The sequence below is a fragment of the Sus scrofa genome, chromosome 3, assembly GCF_054392235.1.
Source record: "Sus scrofa isolate SSC_HxYL_T2T_F1_AM1 chromosome 3, Sscrofa_HxYL_maternal_Yorkshire_Landrace_v2.0, whole genome shotgun sequence".
Classification (NCBI taxonomy): domain Eukaryota; kingdom Metazoa; phylum Chordata; class Mammalia; order Artiodactyla; family Suidae; genus Sus; species Sus scrofa.
This window is the reverse complement of record NC_139385.1, coordinates 10,741,910-10,757,404: the sequence shown is the minus strand read 5'-3', so window position 1 is coordinate 10,757,404 and position 15,495 is coordinate 10,741,910. Positions and strand designations below refer to the sequence as shown.

The window sequence follows — 15,495 nt, the reverse complement described above, 5'->3', positions numbered from 1 at the left end:
TCTTGGTATCTGAATGCTTCATTCTTGAAGGTTGTGGGGGCAGGAGTTGGGGGGTGGCTGAGTGCCTGTGAAGTCATGGTGGCCTGGGCCCTGCCACCTGTCTTCACTCTACAGAGTGACTGTTCCTTTTTTGTCTGCATCCACAGCATGTGGAAGTTCCCAGGTTAGGGACTGAACCCATGTCATAGCGGCGACCTGAGTGGCAGCAGTGACAGTGCCAGATCCTTTACCAGCTGGGCCACAAGGGAACTCCCAGAGTGACTTTCTGATGCAAACAATTTGGTGGCTCCCTTTGAAGTTGTCATGTACTTTGAATACTACTGCTGTCCCTGTGTACACTGAACGCAACCAACTGATGTGTTTCCCACAGCTCCAGGTCCTTGGGAGGCTGAGTTCTTTTGTTCTCTGATATTTTTTTAAATTATGGTAAAATACAAAGACATAACATCCTTTTTTTTCTTGCTTTTTAGGGCCACGTCCATGGCATATGGGAGTTCCCAGGCTAGGGGTCGAATCGGAGCTGTAGCTGCTGGCCTACACCACGGCTGCAGCAGCTTGGGATCCGAGCCATGTGCGTCTCCAACCTACACCTGAGCTCACGGCAACGCCGGATCCCCGACCTACTGAGCGAGGCCAGGGATCAAACCCAGATCCTCGTGGATACTAGTTGGATTCGTTTCTACTGCTCCATAACACGAACTCCTACCATTTTTTTTTTTTAAATTAAAGTATCGTTGATATACGATGTTGTGTCAACATTTACCATTTTAACCGTTTTTTTTTTTTCCTTTGGTTGTGCCCACAGCATATTAAAGTTCCCAGGTCAAGCATAGAACCCCTGTACCGCAGCAGTGACCCATGCCACAGCATCGACGATGCCAGATCCTTAACTGCTAGGCCACCAGAGAACTCCCAGTTTTAACCATTTTAAAGTGCACAGTTCAGTGGCACAAAGTACATTCACAGTATTGCATAGTCATTACCACTGTCTAGCGCCAAATGTTTTCATTACCTCAAACAGAATCCCATACCCGTTAAGCAGTTGCTCCCTATTTGCCCCTCCCACAAGGCCCTGGCTGTCACAAGTCTGCTTTCTGTCCATGGTTCCTTTTTGCTCCTGAGAGCAAAGGAAAACAGTAGGGTCCTGGTTGAAGAGATTTCTACATTCTGTATCTTCAAGAATTTCATTTCTGGGGAGTTCCTATTGTGGCTCAGTGGTTAATGAATCCAACTAGGAACCATGAGGTTGCAGGTTTGATCCCTGGCCTCGCTCAGTGGGTTAAGGTACTGGTGTTGCCCTGAGCTGTGGTATAGGTCACAGATGAGGCTCGGATTCCACGTTGCTGGGGCTGTGGCGTAGGCTGGTGACTATAGCTCTGAATAGACCCCTAGCCTGGGAACCTCCACATGCTGCGGGTGCGGCCCTAGAAGAGACCAAAAAAAAAAAAAAAAAAGAATTTCATTTCTGTATTCCCTAAAGCCATTCATGTCATTTTTCTTGGGGCCTCCAGGTATCATGGTTGAGATTAGAATCCCAGTTCATTTTGCCGCCTTGTTTTGTCACCTCTAGTTTTTCTTAAAAATTTAATATAACAGGTATTAAAAAATTGCAAAATGAGTCACAAATACTAGAATTGAATGTGGTACATAAAGTATTTCTTTTTTTTTCTTTTTTCTTTTTTTTTTTTTGTCTTTTTAGCTATTTCTTGGGCCTCTCCCGCGGCATATGGAGGTTCCCAGGCCAGGGGTTGAATCGGAGCTGTAGCCACCGGCCTACGCCAGAGCCGCAGCAACGCGGGATCCGAGCCACGTCTGCAACCTACACCACAGCTCACGGCAACGCCAGATCGTTAACCCACTGAGCAAGGGCAGGGACCGAACCCGCAACCTCATGGTTCCTAGTCGGGTTTGTTAACCACTGCGCCATGATGGGAACTCCCATAAGGTATTTCTTAAATGTGTTTAAACAAAGGAAGTCATTGAAAGTATAATGACCAAGAGATCATAAAAAAAAATGAGCAAGTAGATTTTGGAAAAGGACCAAACAAAATGAAAAACAGAACTGTTGTTCTTTTTTCACTTTTTTGGCTGCATGACAACATATGCAAGCTCCTGGGCCAGGGACTGAATCTGATCCACAGCAGCAACCCACACCACAGCTGCAGCAACACAGCATCTTTAACCCACCTCATTTTCTTTTTTGTTAAGAGTTTATCACAGGATAATGAATATGGTTCCCTGTGCTATACAGTAGCACCCTGTTGTTTATCCATCCTATACGTAGTAGTTTGCATCTGCTAATCCCAAACTCGTGATCCTTCTTCCTCCCTGCCCCCTACAGACACAAGTCTGTTCTCTGAGTCTGTTTCTGTCTTGTAGATAAGTTCATTTATGTCATGTTTTAGGTTCCATGTATAAGTGATATCATGATATTTGTCTTTACGACTTAATTTGCTTAGTATAATTTCTAGGTCCCTCCATGTTGGTGCAACGCATTATTTTTGTGGCTGAATAGTATTCCAGTGTGTATATGTACCACATCTCCTTTATCTATTTGTTGATGGACATTTAAGTTGTTTCAAAGTCTTGGCTATTGTGAATAGTGCTGCTACGAATATGGGTCGAATTGGAGCTACAGCTGCTGGCCTATGCCACAGCCACAGCCACAGCAATGGCAGATCCAAGCTGTGTCTTTGACCTACACCATAGCTCACGGCAACACCGGATACTTAACTCACTGAGCGGGGCCAGGGACTGAACCCCCATCCACATGGGTACTAGTTGGATTCATTACTACTGAGTCACAACGGGAACTCCTTTTTTTTTCTTTTCTTTTTTTTTTTTAAATTCTTCTCTTTCAACTCAAGCACCACATCACTGATACTCAGAAATACAGGCTAGGGATCACCACCATCTTGGGGTGTCACAAGGATGAGAAGAAAAAGAGGAAGAACCAAGGAATGACCACAAGATACTCAGAAATATCTTGTAAATTCCCTCTGAGTGGTGCTAAGCCCAATACACATGCACATTTGAATTATTCAGAAAAATGCCTATGAGGCCACCAACCAAATCATCAAATATGAATAAGCACTAAAGATTAAGAGAACTTGAGAGATTCTGTACAAAAGCACTTTGGAGTAGAGGAAAAGTGAGTGCTCAGGAGCATGCCTTACTCATCATCTTGGAAAATCGCCTTTATTTTACAAATATTTGTTGCAAACGTATCCTGGGTTCTCTGTAAAGTACCCCTGCTAGACATGCTATTCAGTGGCTTCCAGTCTGGTGAGGTGGAGAGAGCAGGTGTGTGCTGGGGGATGTGGTGATGGGTGGGGTCCAGAGAAGAATCTTGGAGGCTTTGAGATCACAGAAGGTTTAGGGAAGTGGTGGCACTTAAGGCTGGGCCTTGGAAATTGTGTCTGCACATGAGGAAAGACTAGTCAGGGCAGGTTCGTGAAGCCTGGGAGAATGTGCAGGGAATAGCCAGGGAACTGGGTTTCCTCTTTCTCCAACTTTTTACTTTGAAAATTTTCAAAACCACAGGAAGTTCAAACAATAGCTGAGTGGACTAATGAATCTAGCTATATCCTTTACCTAGATTCACCAGTTATTAACATTTTGCCACATTAGCTCGATAGCTCAACACATTTTTTTTTTTTTTGCTTAATTATTTAAAAATAGGTTCTGAAGAAAAAAAAAAAGGTTCTGTTACTCTGGCCCTTTAGCCCTAAATATTTAAGTTTGCATCTCCTAAGAACAAGGATATTCCCCAACATGACCAGAGTATCATTATCATACCCAAGAAATTTAACAGTGACGCAATAATATTACTTAAAGTGAACATATTCAAATTCCCCCGGGGTTTCCCTCATGGCACAGTGGAAACGAATCTGACTAGGAACCATGAGATTGTGGGTTTGATCCCTGGCCTCGCTCAGGGGGTTCAGGATCGGCTGTTGCTGTGAGCTGTGGTGTAGGTCGCAGACATGGCTCGGATCTGGTGTTGCTGCAGCTGTGTTGTAGGCCGGCAGCTACAGCTCCAATTTGACCTCTAGCCTGGGAATCTCCATGTGCTGTGGGTGTGGCCCTAGAAAAGGCAAAAAGAAGAAAAAAAAAAAAAACAAAGACAAGAAAAAAAAAATTTCCCCAACTGCTCCAATAATGTACTTAATAGTAGTCCCTCCCTCCCCACCAGGATCTAAGCTCAGGTCACATGTTGCATTTCTCTAGTCTCCTTTTAGAACCTTTATTTGCGAGGTGGGTGGAGAGGGATCTTTCATGTCATTTACATTTTTGAAGGGTACAGGCAGTTGTTTGCAGAATGCCTCACAACCTGAATTTGTCTATTTTCTTTTAAGGGTTTCAGGTTGAGTGTTTTTGGTTAGAATACTGCGGAGGTGATGTATACTTCTCATTACCTGACATCACAAGGCAGAAATTGTCAGCTTGTCCCACTATCAGTGATGCCAAGCTGGATCACTTGGCTAAAGGTGGTGTCTACACCTTGCCTACGCCCCTCAAATCTGGCACCTGTCTGTACTGATGTGGTTCAACATTTGAGTCCCTTGCCATCACTGCCACAAACCACTGCAATTCTCTTTTTTTTTTGTCTTTGTCTTTTTAGGGCCACACCTGCGGCATATGGAGGTTCCCAGGCTAGGGGTCCAACCGGAGCTGTAGCTGCTGGCCTACACCACATCCACAGCAACTTGGGATCCAAGCTGTGTCTGTGACCTATGACACAGCTCACGGCAACATGGGATCCTTAACCCACTGAGCGAGGCCAGGGATTGAACCCAAAACCTCATGGTTCCTCTTTGGATTCATTTCTGCTGTGCCACAACGGGAACGCCTGCAATTCTCTTCTAAGCAGTCACTTCAGTTGAGTCCTCACAGGCTATGGCTGGGATGATGACTTCCTTTGCCACTCTCTTGACTTGATACTTTCTGCCTCAAATCCGTATGTCTGAGGAGTTCCCCGGTGGCCTATTGGTTAAGGATTCAGTGCTGTCAACTGCTGTGGCTCAAATTCGATCCCTGGCCTGGGGATTTCTGAATGCCATGGATGCAGCCAAAAAAAAAAAAAAAAGAATCCCTATGTTTGAGACACATTGTCCTCAATTTACCAAGTCCGCCCTGCTGCTCCCTCTGCCTAGGATGTTTGTTTCTCATTTTTTGCCTAGTGAAGTTCTACTTATCCCTTTACAATCAACTCAAATGCCACATCCTCTGACAAAGTTTCTCCTAATCCTCTTAAAAGAAATGGCTCCTGAAGGAGAATGAGCACTCTTCTCTGCTAGGTCTTCAGAGGAGGCTCCATAGAGGTGGCGTCTGACCTAGAACTTACTTTTTACTGGGGAGTGTCCTCACTTTCAAGGTGAGAAGAAAAGGAGAAAAGGGTCTGGCACCGGCATGCCTCCATTTAGGGACAACTAGCAACCAGGGGAAGGTACATTCTGGGGCCAGTGAAGGTTTCTGAATCAAGGGAGATAATTTAATAGCAAAGAATGATTAATAATTATGTTTCTGATTGTATGGGTAACCTAACAGATTTTGAACTAAGTGGGAGTAGTCTGCTTGGAGAAGCAGCTTAACTGTTCTCACTCTCTAGGTGTAGTTACCGCTGTTTTCTTACTGCGCACTTTGTACAGCACTCATTACAGAGAACTGTGATTATTTGTGTCTTATTTTTTCAGGAAGTCTCTGTCTTATTTTTTTCCCCTATGGTACCCAACGCAGGGTCCTGAACCCGGCAGGCGCTAGTAAAGACTATTTGAATGAATGAGTGTATTTTTAATAGCCATATCCTTTAATGTATTTTTCTAAAGAAGCTTTGATACGATCCTTTCCAGCAAGCCACTAGAAACATCGTATTAATATCCACATCTCAACCACGCTCTCATCCAGAAGTTAACTTTGGGGTGAGCAGGGTTGGGCCTCAGGTTATGCCTCAGTCGAACCTTTGCGGGGCAAAGTCTCGGGGTTACTTCCCGCCAACCCCTCCTCCCATCCGCCCCACCCGCGCATCCCCGGGCGTGGCTGAGAGCGGCGCCTTTAAGAAGGGGGCGGAGCACGAGTGGGAAGACAAAGCCCCTGGCCGCGCGCTCCCCCTCCCCCCTCCGGCGCACCGCACGGACAGTGGTGCCCGGATGTCGGTGTCGCCTTCAGTGACAGATGGCGCAGTGTCTGTATATGTTAGAGGGCTTCTCTGGCCTGACCTGTTTGAATTCCTGGCCTTTCGGTGCCCCGCTATCCCCCACTTTCAACCCTGCCGCTGGAGGCCCGCACTTCTGTCACCGGCGCTTACATAACTTGACCTTTCACCTCTTCATACTGCCCTCTAGTGCGCTGCAACCCAACTAGGCAGCCCGGGAAGGGGGCGGGACCCAAGGGCCGAGCGGCAGCTCCTCTGAGCCAATAGGCTCTGGGAGCTGACCAGCTCTCAGCCTATTGGAGCATTCGCCACCGGCGCCACAGGGGAGCAAGTTAGTGTGTGCGCTGGCCGGGCGGGGGGGAGGAGGGGAATCTCCCGCCATTTTTCAATAATTTCCTCCGGTGCAGCTGAGGACGCGTCGTGACTGCTGAACGCTGGGACCCGTAGCGAAGGTTGGCCGGAGGCTTCGGGGCGGTGCGGCAGTGTGCGTGGGAGTTCTGTGCCTTTGCGTCCCGTTCCATGGCCCTCGCGCGGCGGCGCTGGCCCTGAAGGAGCCGAGTTCGCGCCGCCCTCTCACCCCTCCCCTCCCCCACCCCACCCCCGGGAGCCTGGCGCTTGCTCCCGGCCGCGGGGCCTAGTGTTGCGCCGCAGGCTCGCCGAAGAGCCTACGTCTTCCCCTCCGCAGACGCCGCCGCCATGGCGCCGCTCCTGGGCCGCAAGCCCTTCCCGCTGGTGAAGCCGCTTCCAGGCGAAGAGCCGCTGTTCACCATCGCGCACACTCAGGAGGCCTTCCGCACCCGGGAGTATCCTTTTCCAGCCGCGCTGGCCTGGCCGCCCGCGGGGTGGGGTGGGGCGGGGTGGGCCGCGCAGCCCCGGGCCAGTGGCAGCTGTCAGCGCGCCCGGCGTCGGCGGGCCTGCACCCGGAGCTTGAGCCCGGAGCCTGCAGTTCCGGGGGCGGGAGGGCCGGCTGGCCGGCCGGGTTCAGGCCGCTCTGGAGCCCTGTGCCCTCCATCCTTTCCCGGACCCCGCATTTTGTCTACGGGCCTCGCTGTCGGTGAGCGATCCTCCAACCAATTTCCCAGGGGTTTGGTTTTAGGCCCTAATTAGCAGGAGAAACTGGGTTTCCTTTGCTGCTGCTTTTTTTCTTAAGTTTTGGGGATTGTACTCGCGCAGCTTCGTGATCTTGGTGATGCGTTCTACGTCAATCTCTGCAGGGGCATTTGTGTTTTGCTCCCCCCGTGTGGACTTTAGGGTGGTGATGGACTTACTGGTGATTTTCCAGACTTAGAGAAAAAGCAGGAAAAAGTTACCTTGGAGGAGCGGATGCTTTTCTTCCCTGGGTATGCACAGATAAGGAATTTTGACGGTGTACAGCAGATAGGTATTTGTCTTCTAACAATATTTAAAAAAATACCAAGACACGCTTAAAGTTTTTATGCTGTGCTTGAGGAACGCGAGGCTGATGTTTTAAGTACGAAGCATCTTTCTAATCATTGCTTAAGATTTCTTTCACAAGCTTTATTTGTCTTGTAGTTGAAGGTCGTACAACTCTTACTTTTTTTTAATGGATGCCAGCTAAATCCTTTATGAAGCTTAAGTGTAAACAAGATTTCTGAATCAAGCTTTCTTTAGTGAATAGAAAGCTTCAAGAGTGAAGGCTAATGTATTATTTAGTTTTATCTCCCCCTTCCCTTTGGAAGAACTTGATTTCTTAGTAGTTTGCTTGCCTCGGTATAGGAGGAAGCGCCAAGTGTGAGCCATATCATTTGATTTCATTTCTCTTTGATCTTCTCTTTAATATGATGCTTTACGGGGTAACCTCGCTCTTGTGTGAGTGCAGATTGTGGATGTTAGGTGTTTAGTACAGAGGGACTTGGAAAGTGAGTCTGTGCTTTAGGAAGGCTCTTGAAATGTAACTGTAGCATCTCAGAGCTGAAATGGATCTTGGAGATGGTGGGTTCTCCTGCCAGAGTAGGCCAGGTGGGCCCAGACAGTTGAGGCCGACTTGTTAAGGTCATACACTGAATGATGAGAGTCAGGAGTAGAATCCAGTGCCGGTACCTCATCCTTGTAAGTAAATCAAGGAAGCAACATGAAATGTTATTCCTTCACTTTTAATAATCTTTGTCCATTGTTTGTGTCAGTTTGTGGTATAAGAGAAAGCGCATTTAAGGGGGTCGTAGGAGGAATAGTCTGGTTCTTTTTCTTGTTCTGTTAGGACTTTAGATTGTTTTGGAGGAGTGCTCTAGCTCTACTAAATACAATCCTGTTTTAAAAGTGATCTACCTTTTTTTTTTTTTAATAACATTCCAAAACATCAGTGGAGTAAAAAATTCCTTCTGGGACTATGCCATATCCTTTTCAAATGTCAGCTTTTGAGCACCTGATGGTTATTCATACTAATGTTATTGGTTATTAATTTATCAGGCCTGGTTCTAGTGGAGTATAAGAATCTGCAAATTAATCTCTACTCTATGAGACAAATTCTAAATCTGTAATAGGCACTGAGCTCTGTAAAAAATGACGAGATAGCTAATTTCGAACTGGCAGCCTAGGCTTTTTCATATCATTTACTGAAATCGTTGAACTGTGTATGAAGAATTTCTTTAAATGATGACAGTTGAAAACTGAAAGGTGAAACTTTTTAAGTGGTAGGTATTTAATAAAAATTCCTCATCTTTAAAATTTCCCATGCCAGTATTCTGAACCCTTTTTACAAAGGAGTTCTTAAACTGTTACATATTTGGGGGGAAATTGCTCCCTTTGGAATTTCTTCTAGTGGAAGCACTTTGAGGATGGTTTTTAAAGCAGTTGTGCTATGTGGTTGCCAGATTGACATATTTCTTTATTAGGCTATTAGGGATTTCATAGAGGAGAACAAGTATGCGGTTAGGTAACTGCTGCATTTGAAGTATTTCTATTACTTAATTTATAGTTATAATTATGTTTTTAATAGGATTTCATACTCTAATTTTCTCCTAATACCTTCCTCTTGATTGTATATATATTCTGTAGCAAATTTGTATGATATTTTATTGACTTACAGCTCTGAGCATTGTGTTCTTGCAGGTATTATTGTACATCGTCACTAAACTTACAGTGGTAGTTGTGAATGATGCACATATTTGATAACTAGATTTATATATTGATAATTATGTTTATTGTACAGTAGCTCAATCTATGGTACATTGCTTCCTAGAGTAGTACTACAGGCAAGACACCAGATCTTTTTTTGTTTTTGTTTTTTACTTTATGGCTGCATTCAAGGCATATGGAAGTTCCTGGGTCAGGGTTTGAATTCGAGCCACAGCTGTGACCTGAACCACAGCTGCAGCAATGCCAGATCCTTGGGTCCTTAACCCACTGCACTGAGTGAAGGATCCAAACCATCCAAACCACACCTCTGAAGTGACCCAAGCCGCTGCAGCTGAATTCTTAACCCACTGCACCACAGCGGGAACTCCAGGACACCATATCTTAGCTGGAAAAGTTAACTTTACCAGATTCACTTCTTGATGTAATTATTTGAGAGTAGAACTCCACACTGACTGTATTTAAGTTGATGGATTTTAAGGAGGAACTGAACCTATGTGTAGTCTGCTGTAGATTAATTTGTGGTTGTTGTTGTATTGTTTTAACTATTTTAGTTTTTAAAGCATAGAAACTAGTTTAGCGTCAAGGTAAGAGAATTTTCAGGTGGTGTAATAAAGAGTGGCTGTTAGAATATACAGCTATTCTGGCTCTAGGCGAGAATAACTTGATTTGCCTAAGAAAAACCCGACTAGAGCTTTTTAAGAGCTGAGGCAAGACAGGATTTTATTGGACAGTTGGAATACTGAGCAAGATTGTCTGTTGACTTGTATAATTTAATTTCTTTAAAGTAACAAGTTATTCCGCTTTAGAGTTATTTTTAACTTAATGACACACTAGTCCAAAGAGAGAAAATAGGATAAAAAGCAGACCTTGAGTTGGTGTTTGTCATCCATTTAGAACTCTTAGGGTTATAGTTATGCATATTTAACCTCCATACTTTTCTGGGCCACTTCCTTTCAGGCTATCAAGTACTTTATTGAAAGAAACAATCCTTAAATGGCTAAAGAAAACAAAGAAGCAGCATATTGTGGTAAGGAGAGAGTTCTTGAACTCTTGAAAAAGTAGATGCATGATGAGATAGTCTAGGATTTGAAATTATCTTATCATTTATAGCTTACACAACCTTTGGAGAATTGGTTTGACATTTTGTCTGCAATTATAAGTGCAGCAATCGTTGGGACATAAAAAGCTCAGTTGGCATTTGCTCTGAGCGGTTATTTGAGAGTGAGTGACTTATATTGGTAACCTAAAATCTGAAATAGGATTTAGAGGCAGCTAACTCAGTGTCCTTCTAGTGGGCTTTTTTTTCTCCTTTCATTTTCAGTTTTTCTGTAGCTTTTCTCTTACCATAAGTCAAAGCAATAACCAGGACAGATTTACATAAACTTAAAAATATGTAGTGTAAGCGGTTGTAGAAATTTCAGTTTTTGACTTTGAAATTAATCTAATTTGAATGACTAGTCAGTTTAAAATTTTGTATTAGAGGACATTCATTCCTAGATGTAAACAGTGGGTTTATAGTGCTGTCCAATAGAAATATGTGAGCCACATGTAATTAAAGTTTTTCTAATGGCCAAATTTGAAAAAAAGGAAACTGAGTGGGGAAAAAAAAAAGGCACATTTTTCTTATTCCAAGACTCAGGTTGAAGGAGTAGTCCCTGTCTGCAGTGTCCTTTTCTAGAGACAGAAAGATCTGGAGGAACCCATGATGACTTTTTAGGCTTCTTCCTGGAGGTGGTGTCTATGGCATCTATTGGTCGGAGCAAGTCAAGTGGCCAAGCCCAATATGGTTGGGAGGGATATGCAGTCCTTTTCCTGGGAGGCATTTGCAAGCCACGTGGCAGTGGACGGAGAGGTAGACTCTTTTTCTGGAAGGGAGGTGGATATTTGCAAAGAAGAGTGCGTCTGCCACATTTTAGGGTTAAGGGAATGTTTCCTGGGGAAAGTTACTTTTAAGATGTGATCTAAAGCATGGTTAGAATTTAGTTAGATGAAGAATAGAGGACTGTGTCCTTTGAAGAGTTTGTAATTTTGAAGGCTCCTGATCTTTAATTTTTTGAAATTTTTTGTCTTTTTAGGGCTGCGCCAGTGGCACATGGCGGTTCCCAGTCTAGGGGTTGAATTGGAGCTGCAGCTGCCGGCCTTCGCCACAGCCACAGCAATGCTGGATTCGAGCTGCATCTGACCTACACCACAGCTCATGGCAATGTTGGATCCTTAACCCACTGAGCGAGGCCAGGGATGGAACCTGTGTCCTCATGCATGCTGGTCGGGTTTATTAGCCGCTGAGCCACAATGGGAACTCCTGCTTGCTTTTTTTTTTTTTTTTTTTCCAAAAGGGCTGACCCTGCATATGGAAGTTCTGGGCTAGGCTTGAATCGGAGCTGCAGCTGCCAGCCTGCTCCACAGCAACTTGGGATCTGAGCTTTGTTTGCAACCTACGCCACAGCTCATGGCACTGCCAGATCCTTAACCCACTGAGCAAGGCCACATTCTCATGGATGCTACTTGGGTTCATTACTGCTGAGCCACAGTGGGAACTCCTGAAGGTTCTTGATTTTGAAAAATTAAGAGAAATTTCATGGCTGGAGCTAAGAAGTGAGAATGGAGATGGAGTGTTGAGAGTAATAAAAGGGCTGCGTGACAGGTCCTCTGAGATAGGCTGAGAAGTTTGGACTTTGCTTTAAATTTACTGGAGGTTGTTGAAAAATTTGAACAGGAAAGAAGCAGAATTTTAGATTAGGAAGATTACTGTGGCCGCAGTGTGGAGAATGGTTCTGTAGCCTTGAGCCCGGCAGCTAGACTGAGAAGCGGTGATTAAATAATCTAAGCAATAGATAATAGTGGTCTGAACAAATTTACTAGCCCTTGAGATGGAGAGAAGTGTAGTAGAAGGATTTCTGAAATTATGTTGATTTGACAGGATTTGGTGATTGATTGAGGGAAGAGTCAGGATAATGTGTTTTTTTGTCTTTTTGCCATTTCTTGGGCTGCTCCTGCAGCATATGGAGGTTCCTAGGCTAGGGCTTGAATTGGAGATGTAGCCGCCGGCCTGTGCCAGAGCCACAGCAACGCGGGATCTGAGCTGTGTCTGCGACCTACACCACAGCTTACGGCAACGCCGGATCCCTAACCCACTGAGCAAGGCCAGGGATCGAACCTGCAACCTCATGGGTCCTAGTTGGGTTCGTTAACCACTACGCCACAACGGGAACTCCCAGGATAATGTTTTGACAGCCAATGGGCTAATTCTCAGCTGCAGAGGACCCTGGAAGTGGAAAGTGGATCCAGTGTTTCTTTTGTTTTGACTGGTAATGGGGGGAATAAGAAGTGAAGTGTTTAGTTTGGATGTTCTTTTTTTTTTTTTTTTTTTTGCTTTTTTAGGGCTGCACCCGCAGCATATGGAAGTTTCCAGGCTAAGGGTGGAATGGGTGCTACAGCTGTGATTATGCCACAGCTGTGGCAACAGTGGATCCTGGATCCTTAACCCACCACGCTTAGTAGTCCAACCTTTGCTGCCACAGAGACAACACCGGATCCTTAACCTGCTGTGCTACAGTGGGAACTCTGCAAATGAGATTTTTAAATCAGGAGAAATGGGTTTAAAAATAAGACTGAGAGAAAAAGGATGTTAGGGTGAGAAGCACAAAGAACTGGAAGAGGATTGATTACCAACGAGGCCAATTAAAATGTTTTAAAATGTTACACCTGGGTGAGAAATGAGGCTTGGAAGCTGAATTAGATACGGCTGTTATTGGAGAGAAAGAACTGAATTGAGATGTGCCTAAGTGGTTACAGTTAGGCTGAAGAGGTGACAGTGATTCCCTGACTTCAGACTTGGATACTGGGGCCATTCATTGAGATTGGGTATATCCGTTAAGGAGCAGGTTTGGGAGGGAGGGGAGGGGAGGGGAGGGGTAGGAAGAATTTACTTGAGAAAAGCTTGGATTTGAGGGCTCACTGAGGCATCCAGGTGATAGCAGTTTTTGTGTTATTGGCCACATAGGGGCCTTGAATCTAAGGAGAGTGGACTGGGCATGTTATCTTTTTTAAGTTACAACTAATAATAAAAACTTAAATGTTTTCTCTTTAAGTCATATTTGTTAATCTCACATTCTCTCTGATTACATGGTGAATTTCTTCAGTGTAACTGAATAATATATTAGAACTGTTATCAAGCTTTTTGAATGTTTAAGTAAATCCACTTACTGATTCTTTATTTTGCTTCCCCTCCCCAAGTGCAAAGACAGAAAACAAATCCAGTTTTTGATTCCTTATAATAATGTCCCTGTGGAAGCATGTGATTTCCTTTTCTTTATGGGATTTTATAAAATTTCAGTGGGTTTTTTTATGGTTTGTTTATTTTTGTTTTTGATTTCTTAGGGCCGTACCACAGCATGTGGAGGTTCCCAGGCTAGGGGTCGAATCAGAGCTACAGCTGCCGGCCTACACCAGAGCCACAGCAATGCCAGAGCCATAAGCCTACACCACAGCTCACGGCAACGCCTCATCCTTAACCCACTGAGGCCAGGGATTGAACCTTCATCCTCATGGATACTAGTCAGATAAATTTCCACTGAGCCACGATGGGAACTCCCTGTAATTCTTTCTTTCTCTTTCTTTCCTTTCTTCCTTCTTTTTCGCTTTTTAGGGCTGCACCTGAGGCATATGGAAATTCCCAGTCTGGGGGCAGATCAGAGCTACAGCTGCCAGCCTGCATCATAGCAATGCCAGATCTGAGCCACGTCTGTGACCTACACCACAGCTCACAGCAACACCGGATCCCCAGCCTTCTGGGTGAGGCCAGGGATCAAACCCGTCTCCTCATGAACACCACTTGGGTTCATTGACTGTTGAGCCACGACGGGGACTCCCTTGTCATTTGTCTTTTAACTGCTCGTACCCCTGGAAAACCAAGACTCTACACATATTAAAAAATGAATTATTGGTTTAGTTGTGAGGTAATATTACAAGAGGAACTGTTTAAATACTTTTGTTTCAAGTACTGTGAAAAGTGTCGCTTGAAAAGTTCAGCGATTGACAGCCAGTTTTCTAGCTGTGGTGTCAGTTTGTTTTCTTGCGTAGCATCTTTTGCTCTGCATAAAAGTAAATAAGGTACTTAATCATTTGAATCTGAGTGTCGCTGGCTGATAATGAATTCCAGATGGGATGGTGTGGAAAGTTACCAGGTACGCAGCATGGGTTTCTGCGCTGTCTTCTTCCATCTCCCTCACAAAGATGGAACAAGGACTTGTGAATGACTCGTGAATGTAGTGTTACTGGAGATAACAAAAATCTGGATAAAGAATACCATGTCAGATTTATTTTTAGTACTTTATGGAATTTATCTTTAAACCCTAGAGATTCTACCAGTGTTTCCAAGGTAGACTGGAAGGCTATTAGGAAATGGATCATTAACATATGCACAGGGTTATTCCAAACTGCCCGTGAGACCTGTGTAGTCGTCTCCTCTTGCTGTGGAGGTGATTCTTAAACTTGCTGACCATCTGAGGTGTGTAACAACTTCACATACCTTAAATTCTTACTCTTTATGACTTGTGTTTTATTTCGCCTCTTTTTCTTACTAATTTTTAGCACTGTGTGAGTCTTGTGAAATGAAACTTGAGTGAATTGAAGAAAATACCTTTGGACTGAAGAATTTTTTTTGACTGTTACACTGGAAGTTTCCTGGTCAGGGATTGAACCCGTATCACAGCAGTGATCTGAGCCACAGACCATAGCAGTGCTGGATCCTTAACCTGTTAGGCTGTCAGGGAACTCCTGTACCAAGATACTGATGTTTATAAATCGTGACATGCTTAGTCATATTTTAGTCTTTATGGTTTTGTTTGGATTTGCCTATTGAAAACACTGATTTATAACTTTATCTTCTCATGCTGTGCAGTATAGAAAGGATTCTACAGATTTTTTTCTATGTATGAAAAGCATTTTATGGCTTAGTTGCTTCTGTTGCTTGAATGTTATTTTCCTGAGCCTCTGCTGACAGAGAGTATGAAGCCCGTTTGGAAAGATACAGTGAGCGCATTTGGACGTGTAAGAGTACCGGAAGCAGTCAGCTAACACACAAAGAGGCCTGGGAGGAGGAACAGGAAGTTGCCGAACTGTAAGTAGTGGAAGCACTGTCCTTTCAGTACATCTTCACACTATTAAGGAAGGGGAAATAGAACCATAAAACAGTAGTTGTATTTAAATTTATGGGGCATAAATCGGAATACATTGCATTAGTA

The 15,495-nt window shown here is 44.4% G+C and overlaps 1 protein-coding gene across 6 annotated transcripts in view; it reads left to right on the top strand.

The window, feature by feature from the left end:
- The first annotated feature begins 6,541 nt into the window (after nt 1-6,541).
- BAZ1B (bromodomain adjacent to zinc finger domain 1B) overlaps nt 6,542-15,495 on the top strand; it is an 81,608-nt gene continuing 72,654 nt past the window's right edge. For 3 of the 6 annotated variants that reach the window (XR_014840241.1, XM_085016807.1, XM_021086315.2), the window contains exons 1-3: nt 6,542-6,606; nt 6,840-6,957; nt 15,255-15,371. Coding sequence is in view for 2 of the 6 variants with exons in the window: in XM_085016807.1 (XP_084872933.1) it covers nt 6,851-6,957; nt 15,255-15,371 (224 nt within the window). In the remaining 4 variants the exon portion in view is untranslated. Of the gene's footprint in view, nt 6,958-7,072; nt 7,209-15,152; nt 15,372-15,495 lie in introns of those variants that run through there. The other 3 variants (XR_014840240.1, XR_014840244.1, XR_014840242.1) reach the window with 2 other exon arrangements.